The 24,964-nt window shown below is 46.5% G+C and overlaps 1 protein-coding gene across 2 annotated transcripts in view; it reads right to left on the bottom strand.

The window, feature by feature from the left end:
• The window catches only part of Slc24a4 (solute carrier family 24 member 4), a 105,423-nt gene that overhangs the window by 5,746 nt on the left and 74,713 nt on the right, over window positions 1-24,964 (bottom strand). For both annotated transcript variants that reach the window (XM_048362049.1, XM_048362048.1), the window contains exons 11-12: window positions 24,039-24,208; window positions 22,206-22,410 (exon numbers count right to left, since the gene is read on the bottom strand). In XM_048362049.1, the coding sequence (XP_048218006.1) occupies window positions 22,206-22,410; window positions 24,039-24,208 (375 nt within the window). The remainder of the gene's footprint in view (window positions 1-22,205; window positions 22,411-24,038; window positions 24,209-24,964) is intronic.

Below are 24,964 nucleotides of genomic sequence, written 5' to 3'. Positions count from 1 at the left end.
CTCTAATCCTTCACTTGACAGAGCGAGGAAGGTGAGACCCAGAGCCAGAATGAGCTTAGCCCCAGGAAGCTGGGCTAGAATGTGGACTAGAATAGGCTTTGGAAGGAGATACTTGGGTTGGAATTCAAATGATGTTATGCAACCCCTTCAACTCCACTTTCTCCTCTGAGGATCAGGACTATGGTGCTTTGTGCTTTGAATCTCATTTCTTCCTTCATCTGTTCAACATGACATTAGCTCTGTCTTGATGGTGGATGCTGCAGTATTGCGGACCTAAAGCGGTCAGCATAGGGTCTGGTACATACGTGGTAGGTGCTTTGTAAATCTCAGCTCCTTTGTTCTTACCATCAGAGTGGGCCTGAGTTTAGCTCAGACGAAACTCTGAGCACCCTGGATGATGGTTCCCATCTCACTGGATCTCCCAATGGAAGTCACACGCCATTCCTCCAAGGACAAAGTGACCTCAGTAAGCCACAGTGAGCAGGCAGACTGTCTTTGACATGCCACCAAGAATGGACACAGGCAGGCTTAAAACTGCTTGCTGGTGAGCTGATTAAAAAAAAAACAACAAACCAAAACACCCTAGCTACTCAGGAATCTGAGATGTAGAAGATCATAGGGTGAAGCCAGTCTAGGCAGAAAAGTCCAAAACACTCTATCTCTATTCAACCTGCAAAAAGGCAAACTGGTGGTATGGCTTGATTGGTAGAGCACCAGACATGAGCAAGAAAGCTAAGCAATTTAGCACAAGGACTTGAGTTTAATCCCTGCCACCACACACCACACACAGAGCAGAGAAAGAACCTTTGAACATTCTCTTTTTTGTAAAAGCAATGGAGACAATGGTAAAAAAAAAAATGAAGAGAATCTACTTCTTCAGAACTCTGGAAATTAGCCAAGACATGTAGCAAATCCCGAAAGGGGCTGTTATGGCTGGCAAAGTAGCTCCATGGTAAAGCACATGCCTAGCACACACAAAGTCCTGGGTTCCATTCCCAGCATTGAAAGAAAGAAAAGTAAGCCAGCTGGATCTCAGCTCCAGGGAGTTGTCACTTTCCCTCTTTCTGTTCTCTTCACCTGCTCCTATGTGGCCATCCCAGAAAAGCAGTGGCCTCCCAGGTACAGAGAACAACAAGGTTGCTTCTGACTGGTATCTTCAAATATTTGCTCAATCCACAGAAACTCCACAAAGCACCTTAGAAGTCCTTTCCCCACAAGATTACAAGAATGTAATGCTTCTGGTGGTTTTCTGACCATCTTTCTATTTTTACTAGAATAAGAGCTTACCCTATGTAAAGAATCTTTTCTTTGGGGTCACTTAGCAAACCCGAGCAGAAGCACTTGTTAAATCATGCTATCTTGAGGTGATGAATAACGGGTGGGACAAATAATAGGTTAACTGAAGAAGTTTAAAGGGAAACTGGGGAATGTACTGCTGACCAGACTTCATCAAGTTCTTAAGGTTTCTGGGGATCCCCCAGTCCCTGGGTGTGTTTGGGAGCCTGTCACAACGTAAAACCAATCTGCATAATGGAGTTTAAAGAAGAAGAGGGACACATTGGTGTATGTGTACTGAAATATAGGTGCACACAGAATAGTCTCCAGCACAGACCTGAGGTTATGCAAAGTGTGTTTTCCAACAACAATGGAATGGAATTAGAAATCAATAGCAGAAGGAAAAGCAGGAGCTTTGCAAATATGTGGAAGTTATATAACATACTTGTAAATAACCAATGGGTCAGAGAAGAAATCACTAGGGAAATTAGAAAATACTTTGAGAGGAATGAAAACCAAACTGCAAAATACCAAAACTTAGGGCATGCAATAGATACAGTGCCCAGAGGGAAAATTTTAGCCATAAATGTTTGTGTTGAGAAGAAATAGATCTTGGCTGAGTGAGTGGGGCTCAGGAAGGAAAGCACTTGTGTAAAAACGCCTGAGACAGCTGGGCACTAGGAACGTATCTTATATCTGTAGTCCTAGCCACTCAGGCTAGGATCTGGAGGAGGACAATTTGAAGTTAGCCTGCGCAGAGAAGTCTACAATACTCAATCTCCAAATGGGCAGCAAAAAGCCTGCTTGGTGGTGTGGCATGAGTGGTAGAGTTACAGACAGCTAAGCAAGCTACTTAAGCCTAAGACCTTGGGTTTAAATTCCAGTTCTAGCAAAATAAACAAACAAAAAATACTAGGAGGCAGTCTCCAATATGGAAAAAATAGAGAGAAATATTTGTCAGTGACCTACCTTTGCCTCTTTTTCTTTCTCTCCCTCCCTCCCTCCCCTCCTTCCTTCCTTCCTTCCTTTCCTTCCTTCCTTCCTTCCTTCCCTTCTCTCCCATCCTCCCTCCCTCCCTCCCTCCGCCTCTCTCTCTCTCTCTCTCTCTCTCTCTCTCTCTCTCTCTCTTTCTTTTCTTTTCGGTACCCAGGACATTGTACTTGCTAGGCAAGCACTTAGCCAATGAGCTCCATCCCAGCCCCTACTCTTCCTTCTTAGTAAAGAAAAAGGAAGTATAAAATAAGTCCAAGAAAGCACAAGAAAAGAGACAATCAAGATTAGAGTGGAACTAAGTGAAATAGAAAGTTAAAACAAAATAGACTCAGTGAAATGGAAAAGATTGACCAAAATAAACCGTTAGCTAAGAAAAAGACCAAGATAATGAATGTGAAGACTCACATGACTAGAATCAGGAATGAAAGGACATCACAATAGGTCTTACAGAAATACAAAGAATAACTAGGGAATACTATAAACAAATGTATGTCAACAAGTGAGGTAAAACAGACAAAGCCCTATAAAAACAGACTACCAAAGTTGACTCAAAAAGATACAGAAAATCTAAACAGCTAAAATAAGAGATTATAATGGTAATTTTTGTGTGTGTGTGCTGGTCCAGAAGCTTGAACTCTGGGCCTGAGTGCTGTCCCTGAGCTCTTCTCAGGCTAGAACTCTACCACTTGAGCCATAGCGCCACTTCCAGCTTTCTTGGTAGTTTAGTAGAAATAAGTGTCTCATGGACTTTTCTGCCTGGGCTGGCTTTGAGCTGCAATCTTCAGATCTCAGCCTCCTGAGTAACTAGGATTGCAGGTGTGAGCCACTGGCACCAGACCTACAATAGTAATTTTTAAAGATTGCCCTAAATTAAAGCCAGAATAAGGAGCTGTGAATGTGGCCTAGTGGTAGACTGCTTGTCTAGCATGCGTGAAACCCTGGGTTCAATTCCTCAGCACCACGTAAAAAGAAAAGGCTGGAAGTGGCGCTGTGGCTCAAGTGGTAGAGTGCTAGAGGTGAGCAAAAGGAAGCTAGGGATAGTGCTCAAGCCCTGAGTTCAAGCCCCAAGATTGGCAAAAAAAAAAAAAAAAAGCTAGGATAAGATGGCTTCATGGTGATTTCCATCAAATACTCAAAGAACTGACTCTACCAAAAAAAAAAAAAAAAAGGAATAAGAAACATATTCCAATGAATTCTGTGAAGCCACTATTACTCTAAAATCAAAGTCCAAGTGATACACCAAGTGATAAGAAAACCAAAGACCAAGGCTGGGAATATGGCCTAGTGGCAAGAGTGCTTACCTTGTATGCATGAAGCCCTGGGTTCAATTCCCCAGCACCACATATACAGAAAACTGCCAGAAGTGGCGCTATGGCTCAAGTGGCAGAGTGCTAGCCTTGAGCAAAAAGAAGCCAGGGATGGATGGTACTCAGACCCTGAGTCCAAGCCCCAGGACTGGCCAACTGCCCACCCCCCCAAAAAAAAAACAACACAAAAAAACAAAGACCAATATTGCTTATATAGAAAGAATGTAAAATCCTTACCATATTAGCAAACCTAATCCTACAACATATGAAATGTATTCTATACCATGACCAAGTGAGACTTATCCTAGGAACAAAAGCTTGGTTCAACATACAACATTCAATCAAGGAAACAGACCTTGTTAATAGAGTGATGAACAAAGCAATTATCTTCAGGCAAGCAGAAAAAGCTTTGGACAAAATCCAGTATCCTTTTATGATGAAACAAAACAAAACAAAAATGGCTAGGATACCAGTGGTGGCTGGTGTCTCTGATCCTAGCTACTCAGGAGGCTGAGATCTGAAGATGGCAGTTCAAAAGTCAGCTTGGGCAGACAATAGAGAGTCTTTTCAATTAACCAGCAAAAATCTTGGATTGAGGTTGTGGCTCAGTTAGACCTCACGGTCCTGATTTCAAACCCTAGCACAAATACAAAACGAAAAATAACCACATTCTCAACCAAGAAGGAACAGAAAGGAACTTCCTCTATCTGATCATGAATATCTATACAAAACCCTAAAGTAGTGCTTGTACTTAATGGCAAAAGACTATCAGGAATTAGATGAATATGACTGTTATTACCTTTTCTATTCAATGTTATACTACAGAATTTAGTCAAGGAGATTAGGCAAGAGAAAGACGTAAAAGTCATTCACGTTGAAAAGAATGACATACACCTATTCTTCCTTGCAGAAGACATGATATCTATCGTATATAGAAAATTCTAAAGAAACACACATACACACACACACGCATACATACACACACACCCTCCCTCACACTCATTAGAATTAATAAAGTTCAGCCAAGTTGGTCAATCCAAAAATAGAACTAGAAAAAAACCCAACTACATGTGTAATACCATCAATCCCCCACACACTTTGCTTATATTTGTGTTAAAAAAAAAAAAGCTGAAACGAACAGGCCTATGTAAATGGAAAAGCACTCTGTTTATGGATTGAAAGATTAACTATTGAGATGAGAATATTTCCCAAAGTGATCTACAGGGCAGTCTTTCTCAATATCCCAGATGACTTTTCTGCTGAAATTGGCAAGCTAATATGAAAATTCACATGGGAATGCAAAGGACTCCGAAGAGTCAAAACAGTCTTGTGAAACAACACATAAGAGCAATGTTGATGAATTCACATACTCTGATTTCAAAATTGAGAACAAAGAATAACCAGATAGTATGCTATTTAGCATTTCGAATCCCGACATAAACCCACACTTTTTCAATTAATATTTGAGAAGAGGGCCAAGACAATTTACTAGAGGAAGAATGAGATTTTCAAGAAATGGTTCAGAGAAAGCTGGATACCCATATGTAAAAGAATGAAATGGAATCCCAACCCCACACCATACATAAATATTAAATAAGAAAAGGATCAAAGAGTAACATAATAACCACAACGACAAGCTTTTAAGAGAAAACATGAGCACAACTCTCTATGACCTTAGCACAGGCAATAGTTTCTCAAATGGCAGCAAAACACATGCAACAAATTATTAAAAAAATAAAAACAACAACAAAAAAGTTGGGTGCTGGTGATTCATGCCTGTAATCCTAGCTACTCTGGAGGCTGAGATCTGAGGATCATAGTTCAAAGCCAGCATGGGCAGCAAAGGCAGTGAGGCTCTTATCTCCAATTAACTACCCCCCTCCCCCAAGAAAAAACTGGAATTGGATCTGTGGCTCTAGTGGTAGAATGCTAACATTGAGCTCAAAAGCTCAGGGACAGCACCCAGGCCCTGAGTTCAATCCTCAGGACTAGTACAAAACAAAACTAGATTTTCTTCACTTTAAAGACCTCAGTGACTTATAGGATGCTAACAAAATATGAAAAGAAAAGAAAAAAAGCAGCCAGTACAGAAGGCAAAACATTTGTAAGTCATATCTAATAAGGACTGAATGTCAAAGATACAGCAAAGCGATTGTGATTTGCTTCAGAACAAGAAGTGCTAAGAGTACCTTGTTCCCTAGGGAGAATTCTAGAAAAAAAACACAAAAGGACGATTGTCTGAAATAAGTTGTTTTTGTGTCATTGTGTATCTGTTGTTCTATGTCTATGATGATTCTCTGCAACTGACTCTTGCTTTAGGTATCAGGACTGGAACAAAGAAGTGTAAAAGAAATGTAGTGGGCATAAGTTAGTCTGCTCTTGAAATTCCTAGACATAACAGAGTAAGGTATTTGTGAAGTTTTATACTTTCATGAGATCCTTTTTATGTGTGTTCAGTCTGGATGTGCCTAATATAAAGCTTTTCTTAAGTATGTATATATATGTAAAAATCATTAGGATGTTTTTTCTTTTCTTTTTTTTGGTGATGCATTCTGGGGCTTGAACTCAGGGCTTGGGCACTGTCTCTGACTGAGCTTCTTTTTCTCAAGGCTAGCACTCTACCACTTGAGTCACAGTGCCATTTCTGGCCTTTTCTGTTTCTGTGGTACTGAGGAGTTGAACCCAGGGCTTCATGCTTGCTAGGCAAGCACTGTACCACTAAGCCACATTCCCAGGCCTAGAATGATTCTTCATATAGAGTTAATATCGTATCTCAACTGAGCAAGCATTCAGGAATTAATTCCCAAATTTATCACTGAAGGACTTCAGTGACAGTAATCTTAATCTGTTTCAATCTATCTTAAGTATAATTTAGATTCTTTTATAATATGTGGCTCTATAACAAATGTGTTTTCATAAAATTTTAAAATAGAGATTGTATTTCCTTCTGGGTCTGCATTGGAATGTAGACTTTTTAGAGGATTTAATTCTACTGGGAAAAATAAACAATTTTGTCTGAGTTAAAGATATTTGTATAAGTTATTTCAAAATGTAAATCAGAAGAAAAAATAAAAAAATTAGCAAATAGAAAAAACATATAAGGTAGGCATAGACACATATTTAAAAAAAATTTTTTTTTTTTGCCAGTCCTGGGCCTTGGACTCAGGGCCCGAGTGCTATCCCTGGCTTCCTTCTGCTCAAGGCTAGCACTCTGCCACTTGAGCCACAGCGCCACTTCTGGTCGTTTTCTACATATGTGGTGCTGGGGAATCGAACCCAGGGCTTCATGTATACGAGGCAAGCACTCTTGCCACTAGGCCATATTCCCAGCCCGGACACATATTTTTTTAACAGAAAGTTCAAGGGAGAAGAGAATCCTTTCCAGTGGGGAAAGATTACATAGGGAGTTTGTTTTAGAAGATTGTTTCAAAATTGGGGGTGGGGATGGGGGAAGTGGAATCCCTAAGGTGCAAAAAGTTGCAAAATAAGTGAGTAAATCTTTTTAAAAGATGGAGTAAATCATAAGAGATGGAGCTTATGAAAAGTCTGTGCTCATAATTAAATTGGTTATAATCTAAGCGCTATCAAATCATTTCCTGAGGTTAAAAGTTAATGTACTGCTATAAAACTAAAATGTCAGAATATTGTTCTGCTCTTAGCAACATTTGAGAAAACAAACAAACCTGGCTTAAAGGAAAGTGTTTATTTTATCAAGATAATTATTTGTTACCCAACTTTTGACTGCTTAGGAAATGGATCCCTAACTGAATCAGAGTTCACAGAAGCACTGTAAGTCTTTTAAGTGATTACTTTATAACTATGGTAAACAACGATTACTTTAAGTGATTCTATTACATTTAATTCCCTGTACGTCTGTGAGAAGTATGTAGAACTGTGTGTGTGTGAACTACATGTGAATGTTGCACACTATTTACAGATTCTTAAATGTATGTTTTCAGGACTTTTTTTTTTTTTTTTTTTTTTTTTTTTTTTTGGCCAGTCCTGGGCCTTGGACTCAGGGCCTGAGCACTGTCCCTGGCTTCTTCCCGCTCAAGGCTAGCACTCTGCCACTTGAGCCACAGCGCCGCTTCTGGCCGTTTTCTGTATATGTGGTGCTGGGGAACCGAACCTAGGGCCTCATGTATCCGAGGCAGGCACTCTTGCCACTAGGCTATATCCCCAGCCCCTCAGGACTTTTTTTTTTGGCCAGTTCTGGGTCTTGAACTCAGGGCCTGAGCACTGTCCCTGGCTTCTTTTTTTGCTCAAGGCTAGCACTCTGCCACTTGAGTCACAGCGCCACTTCTGGCCATCTTCTGTATATGTGGTGCTGAGGAATCGAACCCAGGGCCTCATGTATAGGAGGCAAGCACTCTTGCCACTAGGCCATATTCCCAGCCCCTTAAATGTATGTTTTGCACACGTAAAAATGACCAAAATGCATTGCATCTGAACCTTTGACACCTTATTTTTCTTAATTAAGCCAGTGTTATTCTGCATACCAGGTATCCCTATACATTAGGAGATGAGGCTGAGATCACTGGCTCTGCTCCTCTATCTTGTAAGAGAAGCTTTGACTTTTATCAGTGCTGCATACTTACCCCAACGATAAAAACTACAGTACTATGTTTATGTGACACCTGCGCAGGCTATGACCCGTGGCTGGCTCCTTTGTGTGGTACATATATTCACATTTCCCAAGGAGATGATCCTTGTAAACACCAGCTTAGGAAGACACTTAACCATTTACAAACTAAAATTGTTGGAGACGCCAGCCTTTGCTAGGCTTGTGTCCAAGTGCTCCTAATTTTCTAATGAGGAATGCCAATGTGATGTTGTCAATCATAATTATTATTCTAAAATGCTGTGTGCTGTGGAATTAACTAGACTGGCTTTCAACTTTTTAACTATGGCTATTCTAAGTGTGGGGTTTTTTTTTGTCACTTATAGTTGGGCTCATAGAGGGTGATTTATTGTGTGAACAGGTTAACTTTTTAAATATTTGGGTTTGTTTTTTTTTTGTACTTTCCTCATATACTTTGTCACTGTTGACTGCTGCCATTCTGTAGAAGTATAACTTCTTCTCTTTTTGGCCAGTCCTGGGGCTTGAACTCGGGGCCTGGGCACTGTCCCTGAGCCTCTTTGTGCTCAAGGCTAGCAACTCTACCACATGGGTCACAGGGTCACTTCCGGCTTTTTTTCTGTTTATGTGGTGCTGAGGAATCAAACACAGAGCTTCGTGCGCGCTAGGCAAACACTCTACCGCTAAGCCACATTCCCAGCCCCACAACTTGTAATAATCGCAACCAGAGCAGCATTTTTGAGATGTTAGGACATCACCTAGAGGACAGGCAGAATGAAACTTAAGAATGAACTCCAAGCTGGCATCGGTGGCTCACGCCTGTAATCCTAGTTGCTCAGGAAGCTGAGACCTGAGGATCGTATTGTGAAGCTAGCCTGGGCGAGTTGTCCATGAGAATCTCATCTCCAATTAACCATCACAAAGCTGAAAGTGGAGCTGTGGTTGAAGTGCTAGAGTGCTAGCTTCGAGCATAAAAGCTCAGGGACAGTACCCAGGCCCTGAGTTCAAGCCCCGGGACTAGAACAATAGCCACGCCACGCCCCACCCCCCCCGAAAAAAAATGAAAAAGAAAAAAGAATGAACTCCAGGTTGGGAATGTGGCTTCTTAGTGGTAGAGTGCTTGCCTAGCATGCATGAAGCCCTGGGTTCAATTCCTCAGTACCACATAAACAGAAAAAGCCAGAAATGGCACTGTGGCTCAAGTAATAGAGTGCTGGCATTGAACAAAAGAAGCTCAAGGAACAGTGCCTAGGCGCTGAGTTCAAGCCCCAGGAATGGAAAAAAAAAAAAACACCAACCAAAAAACCAAAAAAGAACTCCAGTAGATAGTGAAAGACAAACCACAAAGAGGCTAAGCCATGGACAGGTTCAGAAAACACAAAACAAAGCTGTCCAGAGACAAAGACTTGGGACAAAACTGTCCAGACAAAAGGGAAAGTTGTCAAGACGCAAAGGGAGTCACTTGTGCCAATTCTTCCAAAAGTAAGGAGCAAGGCCACGAAGCTGTGCCGTGGTTCACAAACCTGGCAACTCTTACAAAGGCACACTGGCATCCCGGTGAAAGCTTTATCTTTAAGTAGATACAAGAATGACTATTTAGACTGGAGCCAACCAAATCCTTTTATGGAGCTGTTTAAGAAAGAGGATCTTCACACTATTTATTTAATTGGATGTCTCCTAACTTTTATTACCTTTAGTATTCTGCTTTAGAATAGCATTTCTATTTTCACACTTAAACACTGGGTTCGTTTGACTTACTTTCTCTCAGCTCTTAGAATGCGCCTCTCCTTGTGTGCTAGTTTTTCACTAGCCAAGAAACTGTAGCTAGGTTGGCCAACACCAACATTGAGGAATGTTCACACATAACAGGGAATTGGGACCAGTCCGAATGCTTTTGCTGAAAAGCAGGGACGCCTTACTTGTGCCCAGGAATGAAGCAAAAGAAGGAGAAATGCTCACCATTTTGTATTTGTCATTGTTCTAAGTCATTCACCCAGAGGGACAGGGCTGATGATCAAAGAGTGTGTTTACTAGGAGGGATGGGGGAAATCACCAGGAGGAAAGGAAGAGCAGAGCCTCAGGACAAACCACCAGGAAAACTGAGTTTTGATCAGACTTCTCTCTTTCAGTGATGGCTGTGGATACTTCTCCATCCACAAACAGGGACTGAGGTAAAGACCTGCCGCAAACACTGTTACTATGACAGTAACACCATGGATACTTTGCACTGCTCTGCTATGTAAGTCTAAAGCTCAAGCCTGAACCCCGAGGAAGGGCAGTTGTGCTTAGTTTGCCTCTTCTTGCAGCTCCTTGGGCTGAAATAAATCTCTTTCCCCTGACCTCCAAAACTATGACAATGCAAATGGCCCGTTAAAAGATGCCTATCATCTTTAGTCATTAGGAAATTACAACTCAAAATCATTCCACACTTAGAAATACTACAACAAGCTGGTCATTGGTGGCTCACACCAGTAATCCTAGCTATTCAGCAGGCTGAGATCTGAGGATTGTGGTTCAAAGCTGGCCAGGTCAGGAAAGTGGGTGAGACTGTAATCTCCAATTAACTACCAGAAAAGTGGAAGCGGTGCTGTGGCTCAAAGTGGTAGAGAGATAGCCTTGAGCAAAAAAAAAAATGCTCAGAGACAGTACCTAGGTCCTGAGTTCAAGTCCTACCACCACAAAAAAAAAGAAATACAGAAACAATAAAAATGATAACTAATAGTTATTGGTGAGGAAGGTGAAAAATAAGAGCTCTCATTCACTGCTGACTGGAATGTAGAAGGGCCTAGCACCTTCTTCACAAAACAGCCTGATGTTCTGATGTCTTTAAAGAGCTAAATGGTTGCCAGAGGACTCAGAAATTCCACTGAGAAATGAATGCTCACTCTGGTACAAAAACTTGTACAAATGTTCATAGCCGAATTACTCAGAAGAGCCCCAAATGGAAAAAATCCAGACACAACTCATGATGAACAGATAAGCAAAATGTGCTACATAAGTGCAATGAAGTATTACTTGTCCATAAAAAGGAATGAAATGTGAACAGACATAATAACCAGGATGAACTTGGAAGTCATTATGGAAAAGATGGAAGGCAGATACAAAAGACCATGCATTGTTAGCTGCTGTTCACGTTACGTATCTAGAATAGGAAAATCCATGGGCAGAGAGCTATTGCAGTGGCTTCTGGGGGTAGTATGGGGAAGGAAAGGGAGAATGGGGATTTATTGCTTCTAAGTAGGGGATTTCTGTTTGAGATAATAAAAATATTCTTCAATTATATCTTAGTGATGGTTTCACAGCTTTGCAAATAAATTAAGAAAATACTGAATTATACTATTCATAAAGGTGAACTTTATGGCATATGAATTATATTTTTTATATTGAAAAGTAGATTGGCACTAGTTGCTTTAACCTCATACCTCTGTGCTTTTTATCTTCCTAAATAATGAAAAGTACATTTGCTAAGAACGAGGCAGCCAGCATGCTTAGTTATAATAATGAGCCGAGTGAATATGGTTTCCTCCAAACCAGCAAGTCAACACGGGTGTCCATCCAGATGCTGCACCTAAAAAAAACCACCTGCCAGCTAGGTGTTTCTCCAACATGCCCCTCTGTGTACCTGCTGAGCCCCCACAGGATGGGCAGAAATGGTTTCTGCCTGCTTGGTGGGTCCCAAATTCCAGGTTCTGCTCTTGCCAATCCACATCCTGCCTCAGGTGATCTGGGAAGGGAGGGTGTGGTGTTTGTAGCCTCGACCTTAAACTCTCCACAGGGAGGAATTCCCCTTGAGGAACTGTGCCCCTGCTCACCTTGATAACAGGAGCCTCTTTGCCCATAGTTACAAATGTCACCAATGGGTGTCTTATTGTTCAGACACAGTTCTGACTGCACTTGGTACTTGACTTTTGGCCTGGGTAGGGTTTTTGCATCTGGCTCAATTATCCATCACCATCTTGGCCCCGTCTAGGCAATCAGCAATGTAGCCCACCATGGTCCTGAGAAACAAGGTTCAATGCTCACTGCTGGAGAAGTTCCATGGAAAGGCTGGAAATCAAGCTAGTGGGTGGCAAGCACCATTTTCTTAGTAGAAAATGTTGGAATTGCATATGGTAAATGTTAACTATTACTCAATAAAACAGTGTGTGTGTGTGTGTGTGTGTGTGTGTGTGTGTGTGTGTGTTGGTAATGGGCTTAAACTCAGGGCCTCAGGCTCTTATTTAGCTTTTTCACTCATCGCTGGTGTTTTATATTTGAGCCACAACTCCACTTCTGGCTTCTTGCTGGTTAACTGGAGGTGAGAGTCTCAAGACGTTCCTGCCTTGGGTAGCTTTGAACCTTGATCTTCAGATCTCACCCTCCTGAGTAGCACAGATTACAGGTGTGAGGGCCTAGCACCTGGCTTGGTGGGAGTTTTGATGGTAGATGGTTACCTCCCAGTCAGGGACCTGTGGATTCTTCCAGAACTATGGAAGAGAGAAAAACCCTCCGCCTAGCCCCTGCCTGGCTTGCTGCGGAACTCAACACTAATTAAATGCTTGGGGAGGGGCAGGGGCTACAAGCCTTCCAGAATGTGAGGACAAGATCAGGAAGAGATCATCTTGAAACAGAAACACATGTAACATAACCACACACATTGGAGATGACAGCGTTGGAGAGCTCCTTCCCAACAAAGCATTCCTCTAATAACATGTGGATGAAGTCAGACATTTCCCGAGCCACTTCCAACAGATCAAACAGCAGCAGGAAACGTTACTGAGTTGAGAAACCCAATGGTGCCTGACAGGATGGGAGTTGTGGAGGGGCTGGGGACACTGTCCCGCTCTTCCTGAGGCCCACTGCACAGTGCTGTGCTGGATTCCGACTAGATGAGAATCCCTGGCACCTGTGGCCGGGCTTGCCCTGCTTCGAGAATCGAGGAATATCTTCTCACATCTGCACTCTGCCTGTGGAACGCCGCTGGAAATACTAACCAGACTGAGTTCACCGGGGGCTGTTCCAGAGGCTAGAGTCGAGTGTGAGTGTGTGTGTGTGTGCGTGTGTGTAGCTAGGGTTGTGAAATTGGGGGTATGTGTGTAGAGGAAGTGGTCAGAGGGTCAAGAGATAAAGGCGGGACAGAGATGAGAGGGGGTCTTGGTTCCAGCTGGTCCTGATCCACACAGAGAGTACTTTTAAGAAATATTTCTGGCTGAATACAGTGGCCCAGCCTGGAATCCTAGATATTTGGAGAGTGGAGATCGGAGGGTTGTGATTTGGAGGCCAGCCCAGGCATGAAAGTTCCAGAAGACTTCACTTCCACCCATGGCTGAGCTACCAGCAGGAGGAACACGCCCCAGGCCAGCCGGAGCACAAAGCAAGATCCACCTTGGAAAACAAGTAGCATACAAAGGGGATGGAGGTGTGGTTCACGTGGCAGAATGCCTGCCGGGCAATCACAAACCTCTGAGTTCAATCTCTAGTATCAGCACACACATGCACGTACACACACACATACACACACACACACACAGGCTCCTGTACTTTTTTTTCCTGCTCAAGCCAAATCTGGTTGCTGCTTTACTTGTAACCAGACAGTGCCAAGCAAAAGAGTTATGAAGACAGAGATAGCTAAGTAGGGGCGGGGGTGGGGTGTGCTTTCCATCTGTCAACTGTACCCAGAGCATCTCACTTTGTTTGTTTGAGTAGAGTCACCAGGCAGCCTCCAGCCCCAGGATTTGCTCTCCTGAGCAGAATTCACTGTGAGGCTGGACCTTGGCCTCCTCATCCAAAAAAAGGAGAAATGGAGGCTACTGCGAGCTGTTCACAAGACTAGCTGGATCTCACATCCACCGGGGCATCTGAGCACACGGACTTCTGAGTCCCACTAAGATTCTAGACTCTTTCTGCTTTCACAGCCCCAAGGGGAGCTCAGGTTTTGAGGTGGTTTTCAAATGCACGCATCTTGCCAAACCCTCCTCTCATGCATGTATGTAGTCCTAGCTACTCAGGAGGCTGAGATCTTAGGATCGTGGTTTGAAGCCAGCCAGAACAGGAAAGTGTGTGCAACTCCTACCTCCAATTAATCACCAGGAAAGCAGAAGTGGTGCTGTGGCTCAAAGGGCTAGAGCACTAGCTTTGAGCTGAACTGCTCAGGGACAGTGCCCAGGTCCTTACTTAGTTCAAGACCCATGACCACCACCACCACCAACAACAACAAAAAGTGGATATTTCCGTGATCTCTGGGCCATGGGGCCCTATTTCACTTGAGACAATAAGTCTGCATTCCCAGGCTTCCTTGCTGGTACAGAGGTGAAAGTAGAGGAACTTCCAGGCAAAATCAGAGGCCTCTCCTACCCCTTGTCCCTCATTACTCTTGCAGGGGACAGGATCATACCGGAGCTTAAACAGCCACATGACAACCCTGAAGATGAACCCTAGAAATGTCCCATTGAGGACCGCCTCGAATCTCAGGACTTCTTGTGACGTAGAAAATATGAAGCTTAAAATGTCCAAACTGGGGGCTTCTCTAATCCTAGATGTCCAAGCTAGTTAGATATGATACTGAGCGACGTGGGAGAACCAGTCCAGCCAGCTTGCCCCTTCCCTTATGGGTGCTGCCACCCAGGGCAGGGCCTTGGGTCCTGCCGCGTCTCAGGCCACCTTGCTGGGACCACCACCCCGGAGAGGGGCCTGGCCTGTTTCAAACAAACCAATCATCATGTGACAGATTGCCTGAAGGGAGGAGAGAAAGGGGAGGAGAGAGACAACAGGAAACAACAGCCCAGGTACCACTGTGTCTTCTTGACTAAATAAACTCTTTAGAACTGTGTTCTTCATTCCTGGTATCATTTTGTTTTGTTTTGTTTTTGTTGCCAGTCCTGGGGCTTGGACTCAGGGCCTGAGCACTGTCCCTGGCTTCTTTTTGCTCAAGGCTAGCACTCTACCTCTTGAGCCACAGCGCCACTTTCGGCTTTTTTCTATATATGTGGTGCTGAGGAATCGAACCCAGGGCTTCATGTATATGAGGCGAGCACTTTACCACTAGGCCATATTCCCAGCCCTCCTGGTATCATTTTGATATTACCAGAGAACAAGAACCCAGCAGGCTTGGGTCTCGTGCATCAATATGATAAAGTCGTAGAGGTCCTGGAAGTAATGGGACAATGTCCATTCCAGGAGCCATGCCCCCTGATGCCGCTGCCCCCAGCCCCCCTCCAGCCCTTCTGTGCCACAGCAGACATGCTCGCAGCGAGAGGGCAGAGGGACTGCCAGGGCTCCTTCGCCAAGCTGTTGGATGTTCTGTCATGGAGTAGAACATTACAATGGCAAAAGTCCTCAAGACAAACTAACAAAACAGATGGCTCCTCATGCTGGAGGGGAAAGAACAGATGTAATGGCGGATAAAAATCTCAGATTCACTCGGGTGGTTAACTAATTAGATACTGCAAGGAACAGGCTGGTGAACTTGTGGTACTGAGGGATGTTGGCGTCATTGGCTGAGCCCGGGAGCTAAAAGCATTCACTCTACCTAGAGAACGAAGCTCATGGACCCGTGCTTCTCAAGCTTTGTGAAAATTAGGATGCCCTAGAGCTGATGACCTAGAAGATAGAGGTTGGGGATCAGATGACTTCCATAGTCTTAAAAGAGAAGGAAGGTCTTGCTACATAGCCCAGCCTGACGTCAAGCTCCTTACTCCTCTTGCCCCAGCCTCTGGAGTAGTTGGGACTACAGGCATTGGCCACTGATCAGCACAAGAAGTTGCATCTCTAATAAGTTCCCAAGGACTGCTTAGGCTAGTTGGCAGACTCAGCTGAGAACCACAGCTCTAGATGAATTCCATGTGAAAATAATGAAGATACAATGACCCAAATCACAGCACCCACCCATAGACAGTGAACAATTAGGTCATGCATTCAAAAGTTTTAGTGCATTCAGAAGCTATGTAAGGATGACAACTGGAACCTTCAATAGGAAGCTAGCACTTGGCTGCCATTCTCCTTTCCTTCCAGCCTCAGTTTTCTGTCTACAGATTTGATTCTCCTGCACATTCTATGAGAGTGGAATGGTTATGTGTGGCCTTTGTGTCTGGCTTCTTTCATTTCGTAGGATGTGCCCAAAGTCCACCCAGGTTGTAGCAGCATTTTATCTTTTTTTTTTTTTTTTTTTTGGCCAGTCCTGGGCCTTGGACTCAGGGCCTGAGCACTGTCCCTGGCTTCTTCCCGCTCAAGGCTAGCACTCTGCCACTTGAGCCACAGCGCCACTTCTGGCCGTTTTCTGTATATGTGGTGCTGGGGAATCGAACCTAGGGCCTCGTGTATCCGAGGCAGGCACTCTTGCCACTAGGCTATATCCCCAGCCCCATTTTATCATTTTTGTTTTGTTTGTTTGTTTGTTTGGCCACTGGGCTTGAACTCAGGGCCTGGCTGCTGTCCCTGAGCTCTTTTGCTCAAGGCTAGTGCATCACCACTTTGAGCCACAGCTCCACTTCCAGTTTTCTGGTGGTTTATTGGAGATAACAGTCTCATGGACTTTCCTGCCCGAGCTGGCTTTGAACCTTGATCCTCAGATCTCAGCCTCTTGAGTAGCTAGGTTTACAGGCATGAGCCACCAGTGCCAGGCTTTTTTTCCTATTTTTCCCCCCTGGCTGAAAAGTTTTTCATCCTACAGCTATACTTTATTTTGTCTATTTTTTTTCAGTACTGGGATGGAACCCAGGGCCTTTCACATACCAAGCAAGCACTCTACCACTGAGCATCATACCCTGTCTCTGCTTATAATATTTTGCTTATCCATCCATCACTTCGTGGATAAGTAGGTTGTTCCAGCGTTTTGACTATTATGAATAGGACTACAAACATTTCAATACAAGTGTTAGTATGGGCATATGATTTCATTTCTCTTGGGTATATAACGGGGAGTGGAGCTGTTGAATCACCTGGTAACTGTTTAACTCGGAAGGCTATTTTCTAAAGTGGCCACAGCTCCACTTCCAGCTTTTTGGTGATTTATTGGAGATAACGACTCATGGACTTTCCTACTTTGGCTGGCTTTGAACCATGATCCTCTGATCTTAGCCTCCTGAGTAGCTAAGAATAAGGGTGTGAGCCACCAGCGCCTAGCTATTTATTAGTTTTCATTGTGTGTGTGTGTGTGTGTGTGTGTGTGTGTATTTTCTATGTATTTAAGATCACTTCATCAGCGAATGCAGGAAGTTTTGTCTCTTCTTTTCCAATCATGCCTTTTACTTTTCTTTATTGCTTTAATCAGAGCCTGCAGCACAATGCTGGATCAAAGCGGTGTGAACATCTTTTGCCTTGTTTCTGATCTTAGGAGAAAACTTGCAGTCTTTTGTCACTAAGCCTGATACTAACGGTAGGCTTCTCATTGGCTCCAGGAGGCTGCCATACCGATGGTCCTCTGCAGCCTCAACTGCAGCTGATGATAAAGGATGGTGTACACAGTGGAGTAGGATTCAGTCATAAAAAAGAATTATGTTATTTGCAACAATTATGTTAATAAAGTCAGCCAGAAGGAGATGGACAAATATCACGCCTTCTCTGTCACGTGTAGAATTTACTTAAAAATCAAGGACAGGAATATAAAACAGGTTCTGTTTGAGGGTGAGTACCCGCAAGAGGAAGGAAAGGTGCAAACAGAGAGACTATGGAGGGGGCAGGAGGAACAGAGCCAAAGTGCTGCGTACACACACACACACACACACACACACACACACACTCTACACATGTATGAAAATAGAACAACAAAACTTGCGGGAGTTGTTTCAATATGCGGAAGAAGAGGAGTCAGGGGAGCTATTCAGAGGGAGTGAATTTGAACAAAGTACATTACATACATACATGAAAGTAGGACAGGGAAAGTGTTTTGTATAACACACAATAATGAAAATATCGAAAGCACGCATGCACGCACGCACGCACGCATTCTGTTGCGCTACGTGCCGGGCCCTCCGCAGGTCCCTAGTTGCTGTTGGCTGATGCGATGGTGGGCAGGAAGGCCAGCTTCCTGGTCAGCACAATGTGATTTCCTTACTATAGGGGAGAAAAGAGCCAGGGTGTGGCCTCCAAGGGCCTGCAGAACCCCTCCTCCCCCTGATTCCCAGCCAGCCACCATGGCACCGGGGCTTTCCACCGCAGCTTGGGGCTCAGGGTCACCTGTGACCACTTCAGGGCAGAGTTGGGCTGAGATTGTGGGCAGAGAGGATGCATAGGCCGGAGCCACTGCCGCCTCCTCCGGCAGGGGCAGGAGGCCATGCGCCAGGCCCATCGCAGAGTCAGCTGCTCACCGTTGTCCTATGAGTCAGGAAGCTCCCAGGGGCCAGGGACCATGGCTCCCTTCTCTTGTCTGGATCCCCAGAGCCAGGACAAACCCTGGTCTCCCGATATTTACTGACTCAGAGGCCCAGAGCCTGGCACATTGCGTAGTGCAGGCTAGCTCCCTCTTTTTGACTGTTGGAATGACTGACAGTACCAGGATTCCAAGAACTCTGAAACCTTTCTAGAACATTGCTTGTGATCCAAACAGGGGCTGGGGGCCGCAGCCGAGACAGTGTGGCTAAGACACACCGTAGCCCACAGGCACATTCACTGAGCACCTTCTGTGTGCAGGCCACAGAGACCTTGGCCGTGTTATCAAAGTTTCTATTCAGACCAACCCCAGCAGGATGGTACCCACACCGCTATTGCAAGGATGTGGATGAGGAACAAAGAGGGGTGTGTGGGGGCAGGGGGTAGACAGCAGCTGACTCAGGATTGCGGTGCTGGTGAGAAATGCCTAGGACTTCTGGACTTCAGCCTCACCTCCTCCCCACCACACAGAAGAGCCACTGTGGATCTGGCCTACGTTCACTTCTTGAGTTCCTGATTCTGTGTTGACTCCCAGGTGGTCCAGAGACCAGCTTTCCTTTCCCCTGACTCCTGCCTCTGTACCTTCCGGGAGACTGTTGGACAAGAAGAGTAGCCCAGAGTCACCCTTGGGGCCTGGGCCAGAACTAGAGGGGAGCTGAGAGGAGGTCAGCCCAGCCCAGCCCAGCTCAGCGGGCCCTGTTCAGCTTCCTCTGCGCATGGGGATGGGAAGGAAAAGTAGGGAGGCACTGGTGGTTTCCAAGGGCAACCTGAAACATCAATGGGATACAGAGCCAGCTTTCCCTGAACACAGGAAGCCAGGCCTGCTCTGGAGGAAGGGAGGCAGCCTTGAGAGGAAGCAGAGGAACCCCTTTGCCTCTTGGCTCAACTGGGGCGTGGCCCAGGGGGATCAGGCTGGAGTGAAGGAAGAGAGTGGATGGGCTACGGTAGGAAGGTTAGCCCCAAAGGGCCCAGTTCCCAGGGCGGAGGCCATTTGCATGAGAAGGCCAGGGGCCTGGGGTCTCCAGTCCTGGTACCTGGCACGCAGGTGACTCACTGAGAGGCACCTCCTCCTCCCGCATAGCCATGTCTCTGAGGAACACCAGATCCCAGGACAAGGATGTAGGGCTAGGTCTTGGGGCCTCCCCCACACTCTTGCCTCTCAGGGCTCCCTGGAAACCAACCTACCATGCGCTGGCTGACCCTGCCCTGATCTTCCTGCAGCCCCTGCATGTTGATAGCAACGGGACAGGAAACAGATCGAGCGGCACGTGGAGGGTTGCTGCCTGTGAAATGGGGCTACCTACACCCACATCACAGAGCCAGAGAAGGCACACACCGAGCCCCAAGTGTCAGCCAGCTCCTCCAGCTCCATCTGTGGCTCTGAGTCCCTTTCCTCTGCGCCATGTAGACCCAGGAGAGAACCTGGGCTGGGGGATGGGATGACCTGGGGCTGTAGGGGGCACCCAAGGTCAAACCCAAGGCTGGCCTTCAGATCTCTTAGAACTTTGGGCCTTGGCGCCACTACCTGGGTCAGCACACTACTTTCCCAGGACCCTGGCCTGTAGAAATCTCCCATCGCCCGAGTGATCAAACAACTTATCTCAGTACAGTTTCGACCCATGACATGTAGGGTCCTGCACGGCCCAAGGCCGGTTCCCAGCCAAGGACAGTGCTGGCTTTAGCTGGCTGGCTGAGGGAGCGCTGAGCCCTGGCAGGGCTGCTGATCTGCACTGAGACATCAGGGGTGGCACAGATGCCAGGGCCGTTGGCCTTCTGGTGGACAGTGGGAGGACTGTGGGAGGCTGGTCCTCAGGGCCAGCTCCTTGAGATCTTGGTCAGGGGACAAGTTCAATTTCCTAGGTGTGTCCTGGGTATGATCAAGACTGGGAGGTGCTGACTAGATACTAGAATTCCTAGCCCAGCCAAAGAACTGGTCGAACGAAGATTCCTGCTCCAGGCCTAGGAAAGTGCAGGTTCCGAGGCAGGCCATGGATTTGGGGATGAGCCCCATGCGCTCTGTGTGTGTGTGTGTGTGTGTGTGTGTGTGTGTGTGTGTGTGTGTGTGTGTGTGTGTGTGTGTGTGTGTGTTGTGGTGTGGATGGTGGTTGTGAAGCATATACCCCACAGATGCTCCAGCCCACAAACCCCAGCGAAGCCTGGGCCCCCTGGGGAGCTGGGCACGGCAGCAGTGCCCAGTCCGCAGGCCCGTGTCATGAACTTGGACACCAGTGCATCGGGGCAAAGACAGGGCCAAGGACAGCAGCCTCTGGCACTCCAGGGCCCTGGCCCAAATCAGCTGCTTACTTGGTCTCATCTTGAACACCGATTTTTTTTCCCTCCCCCAGAGAAATAGCAAGTTCTAGGTTTGAAAGTTCTCTCAAGTTCTAGAATTCTGCTGCCTCTCAGGATGGCAGACCCCAGGAAAGGACCCCCAAGAACAGAGCCCAGGGGGTCAGGCCTCCCACCCAGGACAGCAGAGACCTCACAGAAGATTGGTGCAGCGCCAAAGTAGGCCAGGTGGGCCCTGGGGTCCGCTGACGTGTGAACTCCTGAGTTCATCCATTCAGCAGGAATGCACCGAGGACACAGACAGGCACCTGTCTGTGAAGATGACTTGTCTAATTATGTGCCAGTCCTGGGGCTTGAACTCAAGGACTGAGCATGGGTAGGCTAAGGCTCTACCTTGAACTTGAGCCACAGCACCACTTCCGGAGCTAAAGTGGTCTGGGAAAACACTACTGTGATAACCCTTCCATGGAGACCTTGAGAAGGTAAGGGAGCAAGTCCCATGGATAGTGGGGTAAAGCACATTCCAGCAAAGGGCGGTGCAAAGGCCCTGAGGCAGGAGCACACCTGATTCGCTCTAGGAATAGGGCAAGGAGGCTAGTGTGGCTAGAGCAGAGGGTATAAGAGAGAGAAGAATAAGTGAGAGAAGGCAGGTGCCAGTGGTTCACGTCTGTATTCCCAGCTACTCTGCAGGCTGAGATCTGAGGATTGAGGTTCAAAGTCAGCCTGGGCAGGAACGTCTATGAAACTCTACAATTAACCATCAAAAAAAAAGCTGTAAGTGGAGCTGTGGTTCAAGTGGTACAGCGCTAGCCTTGAGCCAAAGGATCACAGGACAGTGCCCAGGGCTGGAGTTCAAGCCCCAGGACCAAAAAGAAGAAAAGAACACATGAGAGCTAAGAATATAGCAGTCAGATGACATTGGGCCGACAGGCCAGATTCCAGGTGAGAGAGGAGGACACCAGAGCGCTCAGGGCAGAGGTGAGGTCTGACCTGACTTGTTAATGGGAGGAGATAGGTACAGGTGCATTTGTGTAGGATTCACCATAGCCTTGGCATATTCCATCGCAGCAATTAAGCAACCCTTGGCCTGCCCAGAGGAGCAAAGGTGAGCAGTCTGACAATGTCTGTCAATACGCCATCACAGGTTGCTTCTCTCGATTGCAATGGAAACATCGACAGCCCTGCATTTCAACTTCCCTCTCTCTGCCTTCAGAGTGTAGCCATGTCCAGCAGTGCCTGCATCCGGGACAGCTCTTACCCATCATCCCCCAGGTGTGTTTATCAGCAGCGGTGCCTTGATGACCAAGCATTGGTCATTCACACCGGCCTCCGCCACCCTCCACCCTTGAGGACCTGGGCTTGGTCTAGATAGAGCTCTTGGGGGCCTGGCTTGAAGGCCAGTGCCCCCCTAAACTTACCAGGCATGGAGAAGGGGGACAGGAAGACGGTTTCTACAGGCTCCGGCTCTGGAGGAGGCGGCTGTGGTGGCGGCTGCTGGCCCTGGTCCTGCTGAGCGTCCTCGGGGTTTTCCACGGGGACATTTCCGTTCTCGATGTTCTCAGGTCTTCCGTTCTGAAGCGGCTTGCTGCTCACTCCATTGGCGGCGTTGATCAGCCTCTGCCTCTGGGGGGGGGACCCCAGATCAGACAGACAGCAAGGTGGGTGAGAAAGGGCGCTAGATATCCACCCAGCCCTCACAGGTTTCTAGAACAATGGCCCTCCAATGCTTTCCATTCTTGCCAACACTTATTATTGTCAGACCTTTGCATTCTCGCCATTCTGTCTACTGGGGAGTGCTCCAGCATCAAATCACGGTGTTAGCTCACAGCGCCCCCAGTGACAAATGCTACTCAGCATCCTCCTGGCTTGCTGACCATTGCGGTGCTCTCCAAGGCTTCCTACACATGGAGAGTGTGTTCCCCAAGGATGTCCTCAGCCCCACCCATCCCTTCCTGCTCTCCTGTCACCTGGTGTGGCCAGTGACAGAGACAGCGTCCACTCCACCCAGCCTGGCTGGTCATCTCGCTGAGTGGAGCATAATAAAGATCCACTTTAATAAAGATCCCTGAACTAACTAATGCTCTGCCTTTCTGCCCGTGTCAGGCGGGGACTCCTAACTCAGTGAAGTCCAAGCTGGGGGAACGGTAAAAGGATGGTAATCTGAGGCCGGCCCTGGTCAAAAGCACAAAACCCTATCTGAAAAAGAGTGAACGCAAAGGGGCTAGAGTCATGACACAAGTGGTATAGCACCTGACAAGCAAGCAGTCGACCCCCAGTTCCAACCCCAGTGCCACCAACTACTTCCAACCCCCCAACCCGATATTTTTCTGATGACTATGTCATGAAAGAGCTACTATAAACCTTCATCCTCCCATCCTCTAGAATTGGTTAATAGCCACCCCAGCACCCAGTACAGTTATGTTTAGGAAACATGGACAGGATTCTATAAAATTTCATCGATACAGTATTTCACCAATTTGGACCAAAATGATTCAAAGCTTGGAAGGGTGTTTCTTTTCCCTTTGTGTGTGTGGACTCAGCGTGTGGACACTGTTCTGAGCACTTTTACTCCGGGCTGGCGCTCTACTACTTGAGCCACGCTTGATTCTGGCTTTTTGGTGGTTCATTGGAGATAAGAGTTTCACAGACTTTTCTGCCTGTACTGGCTTTGAACCATGATCCTCCAATCTCAGCCTCCTGAGTAGCTAGGATTATAGGCGTGAGCCACTGGCGACTGGCTGCCCATTGGCAAGTGGCTGCCTATTTCTTAATACAATTTCCACAGAAAGGGTTATATAGAGTTATACAGAGTTAACTCTATAGGGTTATACAGAGTGAAGCATAGATGTCCCAAACAATGAACTTTTAAGCACTTTCAACCATAATTCCTGTGTCCAATAGTATGCTGGCTATTTATTAGCAGCTGATTTATGGCCCTGTGGCTACTAGTGAAAAGCTAAGACTGAAAGAGCCAGTAATCAGTACACTCAGTTTCTTTGCAATACTGGCTAGATAATATCCATTTTAGTGAAAACCAATATCCTTTTCCCCCACTCCATTTGGGAGAAGAGATGTGGAGTACTAAGCGTAAGTCCAGCAAGAAGAGGAGGAGTTTGTCATGAGTTTTCTTCAAAGGTTACCCAGGCCATAAAGAAACAGATGCACAGTCATCTTCTCTCTCTCTCTCTCTCTCTCTCTCTCTCTCTCTCTCTCTCTCTCTCTCTCTCTCTCCCTAATGTTTGCAAACTTACCTCGTTAATTATGATCCTGCTGGCCATCCGTAGCCGGGTCCTGGGTCCAAACTTGTTGGTGATCATGATTCGCAAGCCAGCCTCGGGGAAGTTGAACTTGGGAGGGCTGGAGCTCATGACCTCGTCCACCATCACCACCGGGGGCTTGCCGTATTGCGGCTTCTCCTTCACTATGGAGCACAGAGCCAGGATTAGTGCTCACCTCTCGGAGGACCGCCCCTAAGTGCTGGGACCATGGCAGTACCCTCATCTCGCTAACTTCCTGGGGCTGTGGTGATGGCAGCCACCCAAGGTCTGGCTTCAGCTTCTCTAGTCAGTCAAACGGCTCACTAGCTCTGAGATGCCAGCAGGTTACGCAGAGCTGAGAATCCCTCATTACAGGACCACCCCTGGGGAGATGTGCCCTCTTTAGCCCTCTGTCAATGGATGGCTGACTCCTCTTCTGGGGCTTGGCTTTGGCCAACTGCAAAGGCATTGGAGTTCCTCATCTGAGTCTGACGAAGGCATCCTGCTACGGGGGCCTTGTGCCTTGGACCCATAGCTAGGACGGGGTCACCTCCCCACTCTCCTTTTCCAGTTGCTCAGAGGGAACTTTACAGTTAACACGACTGCCCAGCTGTGAAAAACACGACAAGGCAGCAGCCAGTGCCGAGTCTCAAACTACCCATAAGGCCCTGTGGTCTGGCGCAGAAGATGTCCTCGACACTGCTGGGCTACTTCCTCCAATTGTATTGTGCATACGGCAAGCAAGGGCAGCGATTTGCCCCTTCGCGCCCAGGCCCTAGAAGCGGTGCCTGAATCCCAGGGGGGTGTGGTAAGCTACGGGTTAGGCCCAATGTCTGATAAACACTGACGCCATCAGAGGACATGTCTGTCTGTCTGTCTCTGTCTCTCTTTCCCCCTCCCCTCCCAAGGCTGGACAAAGC

This window comes from Perognathus longimembris, chromosome 14 (genome assembly GCF_023159225.1).
Source record: "Perognathus longimembris pacificus isolate PPM17 chromosome 14, ASM2315922v1, whole genome shotgun sequence".
NCBI classification, from domain to species: domain Eukaryota; kingdom Metazoa; phylum Chordata; class Mammalia; order Rodentia; family Heteromyidae; genus Perognathus; species Perognathus longimembris.
The sequence above is the reverse complement of the archived record's forward strand: the minus strand, read 5'-3'. Positions and strand labels throughout refer to the sequence as shown.